Source organism: Ictalurus punctatus, chromosome 13 (assembly GCF_001660625.3).
Source record: "Ictalurus punctatus breed USDA103 chromosome 13, Coco_2.0, whole genome shotgun sequence".
In the NCBI taxonomy this organism is placed as follows: Eukaryota; Metazoa; Chordata; class Actinopteri; order Siluriformes; family Ictaluridae; genus Ictalurus; species Ictalurus punctatus.
Genome location: NC_030428.2, coordinates 3985844 through 3998293, shown reverse-complemented (window position 1 = coordinate 3998293; position 12450 = coordinate 3985844). Strand labels below are relative to the sequence as shown.

The 12450-nt window shown below is 39.6% G+C and overlaps 1 protein-coding gene across 1 annotated transcript in view; it reads right to left on the bottom strand.

Annotated features, from left to right (window-relative positions):
• The window catches only part of LOC108273695 (uncharacterized), a 32691-nt gene that overhangs the window by 11644 nt on the left and 8597 nt on the right, over positions 1 to 12450 (bottom strand). The window contains exons 6-8 of the mRNA XM_053685170.1: positions 10595 to 10768; positions 10219 to 10392; positions 9794 to 9962 (exon numbers count right to left, since the gene is read on the bottom strand). Of these exons, the coding sequence (XP_053541145.1) occupies positions 9794 to 9962; positions 10219 to 10392; positions 10595 to 10768 (517 nt within the window). The remainder of the gene's footprint in view (positions 1 to 9793; positions 9963 to 10218; positions 10393 to 10594; positions 10769 to 12450) is intronic.

Below are 12450 nucleotides of genomic sequence, written 5' to 3'. Positions count from 1 at the left end.
AGAACTCATGTGTGTGTCATATTTTTGTTGGATGTGTGTGTGCTTGTATAGACAGGGTCATATGCATGCGTGTGTCTCTGTGTCTGTGTGTCATATTTTTGGTTCGATGTGTATGTGTGTGGAATAGACATGACCATACTATACATGAGAACGTGTGTCTGTGTGTATCTGGAATGCATGGGAACCGGATTTAACATAACTATTTTTTATGATGCCAACATAAATATCCATTCATCTTCTACCACTTCATGGGGAACCTGGAGCCATCCCAGGGAGCGTCAGGCACAAGGAATGTCCATCACAAGGCACAATCACACACAAACCCATTCATACACTATGCACACTTTAGACATGCCAATCATGCATGTCTTTGGACTGGAGGAGAAAACCCCACAGCACGGGGAGAACATGCAAACTCCGCACACACGTGGCCCCGGCAGGACTCGAACCCCGGACCCTGGAGGTGTGAGGCGAACGTGCTAACCACTAAACCATCTGTCAAAAATAAGGTTACAATATATACAAACTATTCCTCTCTCTCACCACTTTTGCAGTGTGTTGCATGGCCATGTATAAAACCCGCTTCCTATCAAAAGACACCCTAGCTCTGACCCATAACAACGCATACACAAAAAAAAGAATAAGACATACTCAACCGTTTCCATTGAATGGTTTGAATATGTCAAAACAACACGTGGCATAAACATTCAGCACGCATTAAACCACGGTGAGCTGGTGATTGGAAAATACCATCTCGATGGTTATTTTGAAAAGGATGGGGTCAAATACGCTTTCAAATTGAACAGTTGTATTTTTCAGGGGCATGATTGTCGTTATAACCCCAAACATTTACATCCATTATCAAAAGTGCCCTATGGCTTGCTCAGAAGACAATTTGATTACAAAGTCGAAATACTGGAAAAAGCGTATGGTCTGGATGTTGAGGTAATGTGGGAGTGTGATTGGAATAACGTTAAACTGACCGATGTCGCTGTAATGGCCTTTATGTCGACTTACACACATCCTGAAAGATTGAATCCGTGCAACGCTCTATTTGGTGGTCATACTAACGAATACAAATTGTATCACAAAGCCGACATTGGTAAAAAAAAAAAATAAGATATGTCGACTTTACAAGCTTGTATCCCTTTTGCCAGGCCAAAAAATGTTACCCCATAGGACATCTACAAATAATTTTCAAGGATTTTGAACCTCTTGAAAATTATTATGGGTTTGTCAAAGCTACAGTGCTGCCACCACGAAAACTGCTTCACCCTGTCCTTCCCTATAGGACTGGTGGTAAGCTTATATTTCCACTCTGTCGTACATGTGCCGAACATCAGAATCAGACAGACCCATGTGGCCATACTGATGAGGAAAGAGCGATTTCAGGCTGTTGGGTCAGCATTGAGCTGTTGAAAGGTGTGGAAAAGGGTTATGTTGTAACAAAAGTGGACGAGGTGTGGCATTTTCCACAATGGTCAGAAACTTTGTTTTGTGATTATGTTAAAACATTTTTACAATACAAACAAGAGGCCAGTGAGTTCCCCGCACACATTGTGACAGATGCAGACAAGGAATCCTACATCTCAGATTACTTTGAGAAAGAGGGGATTAAGATGGATGTTGATAAGATAACCCAGCACAGCGTTCTATTAACAAACTTCTGCTGAACTCACTTTGGGGTCGTTTCTCCATGCGTGAAAACTTGCCGTGTACAGAACTAATTTCGGATCCGGACCAGTTTACACAACATATATTCGGCGATGGTTACGATAGTAAACACTTTTCGTTCGTGTCAGACAGTGTAGTACTAATTCGGTGGTGTTATGCGGATGGGACAGGGGGTCAGACTCGTGACATCAACATCTTACTTGGGGCTTTTACAACACCTCATTCACATCTAGAGCTGTATAAGTTGATGCACAAATTGGGCGAAAGTTTGTTGTACAGTGACTTAGACAGCATGAACTGTACATCAATAGAGGACGATTGGGAACCTCCGCTGGGGCCCTATCTCGGCAATTCAACTGATGAGGTTGGGGATGGTGATCACATTATCGAATTTTGCTCAGACGGGCCAAAAACATACAGCTACTGCACTGCCAAGGGCAAGGTTTGTATGAAAGCCAAAGGTATCACACTCAACGCAGTAAATTCAAAAGCCATTAGATTAGACACCCTGATTGGACTTGCAGATCACTACGTCGTGTGGCGGACAATAGTCATCATATACTGGCATACACAGACACCATTGTACATAATAAAAAACATTTCACACTGCACAATAGGTCAGTCATTAAAAAATTTTAGATGTTGTACAACAAATGCCTGCTGCTCCCTGATGTTACAACGCCCCCATATGGCTTTGGATAGTCTTTTTGGAAATAGGGGTGTTTGAGACACAGATGCAAAGTCATATTTTGTAAAAATGTTGTTGCAAAATGCTGTACAGTTGATTTCTAAAAAAATGTAAAATATTGTGTATATTTATAATTGTTGGCAACCGTTGTATGATGAATTCTTGAAAATGTACAAAATAAAATTTGTTGAAGGATTACCACAGACTCTGAATGATGATGCTCTGTTTCCCGCCAACACAACTAATTTGTTGATCCTTGATGGTCTGATGAAAGAGGCCAGCGGGAGCAACGAGGTGGAAAAAGTGTTCACCCAGTATGTACATCACAATAATCTTTTATTTATATTGTGCAGAATTTATTTTGCCAAGGGAAATCCACCAGGACCATCAGCTTAAACACAAATGATCTGATGTTGTTTAAAAACCCCAGAGATGCCAATCAGGTCAGTGTTCTAGGAAGACAAATGTATCCCAGCAACACAAAATTTTTTATGGAGTGTTACCAAAATGCAACCAGCAAAACTTTTGGGTATCTGCTGATTGATTATAAAACAAAAACACCCAAACACTATTGGCTCAGAACAGATTTACTTGCGCCACCCCCTGGGTATATCTCCAGAAAAGAAGATGGCGAAAATGTCGGCCAGACTTTGTAGAAACCTGCCGCTTTTAAAAATATTAAAAGCAACACCTAAACAAAGACGGATTATTTTACAAACTGTCACAGACAAACTCATTGCGACATTGTGTGAAGTAGCTCTTAATGTTCTCTATGGTAATATACCTCTCACATCACAACAATACCAGAAACTCAGAAAAAGGAAAAGCGTGATCAAATTTGTTGCAGATAAGAAGATTGGTGTTAAAAGAAAGAGATATGTATTAAACCAACAGGGGGGCTTTCTTCTACCGCTCTTAAGCATCGCTATTCCTTTCATCTCCAACCTGATTGCTTCTAGATAACAGGAATGGAGTATTCATAGATGTTTTTAGTCCCGCAGCATCAGTTGGATAAACTAAAGACTGGAAACCCCCGTGATTCTATTCAGCAGGTTGTGGAGAATGATTTGGACATAGCTATAAGAAATACTTTGCACCAATCTGACTTGGACAATTATGAAAAACACGAAGCTGTACACAAGTGTTTTACAGCGCTTTTTAACACTTGCCAGACAAGGGGACCGTGAAAACAGCACATTAACACTTCCGCAGACTGATCACACTGAAAAAGAAAAGCCATCTGCACCGCCCAGCGTAAACCCCCACGACGCTTTAGATAACATGGTGGACGGTGTTTTGAAGAATGTTCCACAGGTGTGTAAAAAAAAAAAACACTCACTACATTTTAGATAAAATATCTAAAACGAAAGAGGTCACATATTGGGATGATTCAGGGGAGTTTGTGTTTAAAGGCAAAACAACCCCTGGTTCACACATGCTCGATTTAGTTAAAGTCATCATGGCACCGCAAAAGATTTCTGATGCCCGAAGACCTGTCAGCTGGCTCGAATTTCTGGAGGCTTTTGCTACTTTAAACATACCATACTCAACGGTTCCAAACCATTATGTCAGATACGTTATGTTATCTCTTTCAAAACCAAATTGACTTCCCTATAACCATCTCGTCTAAGAAGCATAAAAAACAGAAAATACTGCAGAGCACACAATCAAATTATTCAGATGGCCCAGTATTCAAATAACCCGCTCTTGATGTGAGTCAGTGGCTAAGTTTTTAAATCCATGAGTTATCTAATGTTTATGATATTATCTGTATTGCTGGATGTGACACATGTATAATAAAAAGTCAAAAGAATAAGAAATGTTTTTTATTGAAAAAAAAAAAAATCTAGTATTAGACAAACATTTCACCTGTCTGAACACAATGAATACATTTGAAAACATTTATTACAATGAACTTTTAGTTTTCATAAAAACAGATATCTGGTCATTTTTAATAAGATCACCAGTATAAAAAAATCACATGGTCATAATCATACCCCTTTACCATGTGATTGAGAAAAAACACACAATTATGAAAAATGAAAAATCTTGGGACTTGTACTGCTGAACCACTCTAGAATTGCAGTTTAGAGAGCTTTTGATATTCTGCAGAAAACGATAGTCATCGGTTTATTACCAAAGCTGTCAAAAAAACAACCCATGCCGATCTCGTTTATGTAGATGGAGAACCAGTGTTCACCCGGGAGTCTTGAATTATGCGTGTTGATCATCACCATTGACGGTAATTTTCTTAAGGAAGCTTTTGGTAGGTAGTCACACATCCGAGCTATCTAACCAAAACCTGTTACGCAACGAGACTGGGACTGGAAGTAAGTGCAGGATCAAAGTCTTCTAACTACAGTCAGTGTACAAGCAAACAGGAACCAAGGTCTAAACAAGAACTCGAACTGAAGCATGAAACTTGAAACTTAGAACAAGACTTGGAACCACTACTGCTTATCACAATTACCCACTTCAACAAATACTCATCTGCCACTTAACTATGGCAGGAAACAAGAAAATAGACATGGAAATCATTTAACTAGGACTATGACAGGAAACACAAAACCAGAGCAGAACATGGAAACATTACCACGAGGCATTATTACCCCCAATCAATATATAATACTGCACCAAGTGCACAGCAACGCGAGGGGTTTAAAAAACAGCTGTGATTTCCTCGAGTGCTGACAGCTGGTACCAATCATTACACTCCCTCGAAAATCAACCAATGACTGAACAGGGTGGAAACCAAACCGAAATAAACGTGCATGTTCTTTGTAAACAAAGTCTCTATGTAACGCGCGAGCATGTGCTCGCTCTGGTTCGTGCACACGAGTGCTCTCCAGCTCTACGTGCACGTCGTCGCCGCAGCTACATTGTGACAAAACCAATGTTTTTCTGCCTTGTTTCTTCTTGTCTAAAACGTTTTCCACTTTAAATGTTTTGTTTTCAAAACATTCACAATTTTTTTTTTTTGTAATTACTCTTCATAAAAAACACCATCGATGACATCGCCGTCATAATCACACAACCTATAGACGGGACGTTCGCGTGATGTGCATTCTGTTATAGTGAAAAACTCGTGTGTATAGTTTTCTTTATAACCTTTTCTGAACGGACATCTTACTTTAGAAATTCTAACCATGTCGTCGACTTTATATTTAAATTTGGGGGTTACGGTGGACCCGTCTTTAGGTCCATATAGGTTTTTATACACGGCAGATTCATTTTCTTTGTTCACATCAATAGGTCTCATCTTAATGCTCCTGTGATAGCTGGCGTTGTATCCATCCGTGATGTCTTGTAGAATATCGATATAGCGTTTGGAGTTTGTAGCAGTTAAATATCTCCACATCCGCCCTTTTAAGGTTCTGTTAAACAGTTCGACGATGAACGCTTTTAAATCGGTGGCTGTTGCAAAATGTGTGAATGGTGTACTTTTTTGTCATGTTTTGAAAATGTTCATTAAAAAATTATTTCCCATTATCTGTCTGTAGTTTACGGGGCACCCTGCCCTCATCCAGTATAGATTGGAACGCTTTAGACACCTCGACACCGGATTTGTTTTTTTTAAAACCTGAGTCCTCGCATATTTACTAAACATGTCTATGCGCGTCAACAGAAAATGAACGTTGTCGTTTTCCTTGGCGTATGCAGACATATCGACCAGATCGGCCTGAAACTGCATATCAATACCATAAGCGTGTAAAGCGTGTAAAGCGTCTTTTAAACGTTTTTACCACCAAAAGACCCCGCATTTGAAGGTGTGTAATACACTTTCTTCATCGACACTTTAGCCTCCACAAAAGAATAACTCAGATGGTCTTAAATGTCATAATATTTATTTCAGTAAAAGAACACAAACGTTATCATGCATTGTCGAGGGAGTGTAGAAATTTTATACACATCACAGTGTTTTTCTCAACCATATATGCAATAAATGTATCGATTATTTCACAGACAACAGTCTGCTCATTTCTCGACAGAAGGATTACACATTAATCATGCACATATGTACACATACATAAAATGTCTACAATTCTAACACATCTGCCACATTCAGTCACATTTTCTCATTTGTAAGTCGCTTTGAATAAAAGCGTCTGCTAAATGAATAAATGTAAATATATCCAGACTGTTTTATATTTTCACATATTTTCCTCTTGTATGAATTCTGTATGATGTATGAATGTTGGAAAAAAATACATTCAGGTTGAAGACAACATTTTTAGAAAATATCCTTTCTGAGCATACAAAATTTACACAGTTTAAAAACAATTTAAAACAAACTGTCACGATAGCGCCAGCAGAGGGCGCTGAGGCGACAGCGTGCACGAACACGAGCTTGAGATGCGCATGGACACTACCATTGAGTCAAGTGTTGCCTGCTGTCAGCAATTAAGAGAGTGGTGACTAGTTATTTAAACCTCTCGTGTTGCTGCGCACGTCGCGCGGCATTAACCTGAGCTAAACCGAATCTACCCACACGATTCGGGACTGGACTAAGAGAGACAACGCTAAAGAGTTCCAGCAAAGCAACACCTATGCAAGACCTTATGCAAGTCTAAAAATCTTTGAGTTGACCTTTATTTATTTTTATATGCAACACTGTACCCAAAACGCAGCTAAATATAATTGTAATCCCGAGCATCTAACACTCTATACTGGCATTTCTTCATCATTTATGCCGTTATTCTGCATACTGGTAATTATGACAACAATATTACTGTAAGCCCTATTTTAGGAAATTGTCTATTTTGGTGCCATTGGTTCTGATATAGATAATAGATAAATAACAGCTAAAATGACAAACCTAGTTGTAATCTCTCTCTCTTTTTAAATTAAATAGTGACGTTCAAATGTGTAAGTTATCAGAGTGTGAAATAGAGCCTATATATATATAGCCGTCAGGAAGGATATGGAAATACATATACTCAGCAATAAAAGAAACATCCTCTCAAATTAAAATATTTTTATTTACAGCAAATTTATTTCCAATTTCAACAACTGATGCATAAACTGAACATGTTTAACAGACATTTGATGAACAGAAATGTCATGGGGGGGGGTCAATATTAAAAGTAACAGTCAGTATTTGGTGGCCTCCAGCTGCTTTAAGTACTACAGTGCATCTCATCCTCATGGACTGCACCAGATTTGTCCATTCTTTCTGTGAGATGTTACTCCACTCTTCCATCAAGGCATTTGCAAGTTCTAGATCACATCTGGGGAGGACAGATGGTTACGTGTAATTTTCCAATGCAAGGACAATCAGCTGTCCTCCTGTCTCCCCGCAGCACTTTCTTAGGTGTCTTACATTACAGACATTGCAGTTTATTGCTCTGGACACATCTGCAGTCCTCATGTCTCACCCAATTATTGTACATTCTCTTCACCTTTGTATACATGTTCAATTGGTTCACTGGCAGTAGGGGTGTGGCTGCCATTTCTTTTGGGAGAGGGTCCTTTTTTCTCTGTTTCTTTGCTTAGGTAGTTAGGGAAGTATACATGTATTTTCTTTATATTCCTTTTAGGTAAGCTAGCTAACTAAACAACAGAATACTTTTGCTTATTATTTTGGCCTTGGCGCACCCTGAAGATACACCTGGATTGGTTCATTTGTACCATTATATGTATATATTGTCTGTTACAATATACCACAACCTTTTTCACAAAACCTTGTTTGCATTGTAATTCCTGGTTTCCCCTTATTTAAAGATCAATCCAATTGAATCCTGAGCTGGTTACTCAACCTAGACTGGGCCGTAACAAGTGACTGAGCTACATGAAGATCTAGAGAAGTTTCTAATTTCAACTCTTGCTCTCGTGTGGTCACCTGGGGTTGAGACACAAAAGATAAACCTATACTCATAAGAAAGTAATCATTTTGTACCCCTGTTGGACTAGACTGAAGCGCTGAGGGCTGAGAACTAGAATCAACATACACTTGACCCAACAGTTCCTTACACCCATTCTCGTGTGGACTATGGCCACTTGTGAATAATCTCCAATTCTAGGTCCTTCTGGCTCTACTCTCTCCTGGGGCTGGAAAGGGCCAGTAAACCTGACCCACTGGTTTACCTGGCATATTTTTGCCAGGTAAGAACAGGCTTAAGTTCTGAGCAATGGACAGTTTTAATGGGGCCATCTTCTCCATGTGGTCTGATCTAATACAGCATTCCCACTTCATCAATGTAGGCTACAATCTCAAACACAGTGGAGTGCCAGACAACCTGAATCTTACGGCAACCATGAAAAGGATTCTTACAATACACTAAAGTGCGAGGGGGTAGTATTGTTATTGAGTCAGGGCAATTGGTCCTACGGTGAATGACCACAGTCTCAAAGTGCCTTCGGGAACTGGTATAAATGGAGGTCAAATACTTTTGGTGTTGGGCCACCCAATCTGAATGGGCACTATCTCCTTCCCTTTCCTCACTACCATCAAGCAAACTATCCACTGGTAGCTTAGGTTTTTGGCCAAACATCAACTCATATGGGTAGTGTTAAGTCGACTGGTGCATCAAAAAGGAGCTGTGGAAGCAATTGTTACCAGGCTACTAATTTCAGCTGCAAATCCACTGGCCACCCCAATAGCACCATTGTGCCCATTACCTTTATTCAAGGTCTGAGTTGAAAGAATTGACATGGACCTCATCAGGCCATTAGAGAGATGCGCACAAGGGTATTGATTTGTGTTATTTCTGGTTTTATTTCATGTAACACTATGTACAGAACCAGTGCCTCCATGCATGCTGAACACACACTGTTGCATAGGCACTTTTCTCCTGGGTTGACCACTGTGTTCATGACACAGCAAAGGTTGGCAGGTTGCAAGGGAAATTTTCCACTGTATTTTCACATCTACTCATTGGCACAAACCTCATGAATGTGAGACAGTGTAAAGTGCTTTGGAACCACTAAGGTTAAAAAAGCGCTATATAAGTGCAGACCATTTACCATTTACATGCCTGCTCCTGCCTCGTGCTTTGAGATCAGTCAGCTGTACATTTCCGGACGTGTACTTAAGCCTCGTCAGTCTCCATCCCCGGGGCAGATCCTTGCTGTTGCTTGGTACAGCAGATATTTCAATACGTGTGTTGATTTCTCCTGTGTATTACCTTCTGCCTGTTCTTGGCTTTGTATCTGCTCTGTCCCTTTAAGTTTAATGATTTAGCTCCCAAACTGCTGGAAATGTGGGACGGCTTCTAACTCTTCACCAAAACTGCTTTATCCTGGAGAAGAGGTTTGAGATGAGACTCCTGTCATACAACAGTCCTGGTGAGTTTGTGCTTCTTAATGCTGAAAGACAGAAGAGCATCAGTGTAAACTCACAACATCAGCATAAACACCAACACACACACATTATTCAGTATGATACAGTAGAGTAGAGTAAAGAGATAGTAAGTCAGTAACTCACTATAATGTCTCCAGTTTACAGTGTGGATCCTTCAGTAGATCAGAGAGCAGCTTCACTCCTGATTCTCCTGGATTATTACCCTTCAGATTCAGTTCTCTCAGGAGTGATGAGGAGTTTGACCTCAGAGCTGAAGCCAGAGCAGCAAAACCTTCATCTGTAATACTGCATTTATACATGCTGCAAAACAAAAACATTCTCACACTTAACACACTCAGTTTTAGCTCTGAAAACATCAACTACACAAAATCTTTATATACAGAACATTTACTTTCCATCTCACACACACAAGAATGACAATATATCACATCACTACAATTACACTCAACACAGATGGAAACTGGATGTAGCTGTGTTTATTAAAACTCTGCTCTGTGTGTGTGTGTGTGTGTGTGTGTGTGTGTGTGTGTGTGTGTGTGTGTGTGTGTGTGTGTACCTCAGTGTCTCCAGTGTACAGTGTGGATTCTCCAGTCCAGCAGAAAGCAACTTCACTCCTGAATCCTGCAGGTTATTGTTACTCAGGTTCAGTTCTCTCAGTCTGGAGGAGTTTGAGCTGAGAACTGAGGACAGAACTCTACAGCTTTCCTCTGTCAGATTACACTCCCACAGCCTGGAAGAGAAATGATGAAATATCAGAACATTGACCTCAAACACACAAACACAGCCATAATCCAGCTAAAGTTTACCATGTAACAGAAATGTGTGTGTTTATCTTACACACAGAAATCAGAGGACAGGACACCACATCAGTACAATTATTATTATTACTACTACTATTATTATTACTATTGTTGGGGTGTGTGTGTGTGTACCTCAGTGTCTCCAGTGTACAGTGTGGATTCTCCAGTCCAGCAGAGAGCAGCTTCACTCCCGAATCCTGCAAGTTATTGTGACTCAGGTCCAGTTCTCTCAGACTGGAGGAGTTTGAGCTGAGAACTGAGGACAGAACTCTACAGCTTTCCTCTGTCAGATTATACCCCCACAGCCTGGAAGAGAAATGATGAAATATCAGAACTCTGACCACAAACACAGCCATAATCCAGCTAAAGTGTACCATGTAACAGAAATGTGAGTGTGTTCTCTTACACACAGAAATCAGAGGACAGGACACCACATCAGTACTACTACTACTATTATTATTATTATTATTATTATTATTATTATTACTACTACTACAATTATTATAAACAAATGCTTTATCATAATAAAGCATTTGATCAAACAAAAAACCCATCTGTTTTCATTGAAGGATCGTTGTAACTGATAATAATAATAATAATAATAATAATAATAATAATAATAAATTATTATAGTAACTATGATCCTTACAGGACTGAAAACAGATGGTTTTTTGTTTGAACAAAAAGGAGCAGGACGTGCTGTGGCTTTGTTTGGAAATATTTCGTTGGTGAAACAGAACAGAAACAGGCAATAAAATGTAAGAAAGGTAATATTAACTTATTCTTTCTGTTAGCATAGCATAAATAAAAAAATAACATCAGATGTGTGAGCTTTAAAATGTCTAAAACAATTTAATATGCACTGTAGTTACACAGTTACACTGCTCCTGTACCTTTAACTCACACACACACACACACGTTGTATTCATACTGTTCCCATGGTGACAGTGTTATGTTTTTCTTGCTCTCCATAGTGAAGTTCTGTTCAATGTCACTTTCAAGTAAAAGGAGAAAAGAAAATGTGCCTTTCACTGGTGTTTAATTCACAAAATGATCAAAAAGCAGTCATGAATACATGCAGTTATTTTGTAGAGATCATTTTCATCAGTTTTAGAGAAAAGGTAATAAATGGTGATATAAGGTTTTGTCCATATGGCCCAGATCTCAGTGCAGACGTAACGTGTTAGTGTAAAAAGTGAAACAATCTTCTGTAATGTTACGTATCGTGACATGAGGAAGTTCAGACGGATGCAAACGCAGGATAACAGTTTTATTTAGGAGACAGACAGGCAGACAAATCCAAAACGTGATCCAAAACATAATCCAAAAACAGGCAAAAGGTCAGACGATCGGCAAACAGGCATACACAGGGCTAGGTAGGAATCAAAGTCGTGGTCACGGAAGCAGGGTCGAGATACAAAACATGAAACATAAGCTACAGCGAGGGACTGGCAGCGGAGAAACCAGCGTGAACTAAACTAACGAACCTAAACATGAAACATGACATGAACTATGACTATGGTTATCTATCGTAGTTTCTTTTCTATTCTACTATAATATTCCACATTGTGTGCTGGGAGGCGCGCGGTATATATGTGGACATGATCAGTGTCGTAAATGCTCACAGCTGAGGGCGATTCAGACACATGTGAAATCCCAGCTAATGACGGAAACAAACACACACACACGTGTTCAAATGTCACTACTGTCAACAACGGAAAAACAGGTGCTCGCGCATTTGTGCAACAGTGAGAGAAAAAAGTATTTGATCCCCTGCTGATTTTGTACGTTTGCCCACTGACAAAGAAATGATCAGTCTATAATTTTAATGGTAGATTTATTTGAACAGTGAGAGACAGAATAACAACAAGAAAATCCAGAAAAAGGCATGTCAAAAATGTTATAAATTGATTTGCATTTTAATGAGGGAAATAAGTATTTGACCCCCTCTCAATCAGAAAGATTTCCGGCTCCCAGGTGTCTTTTAT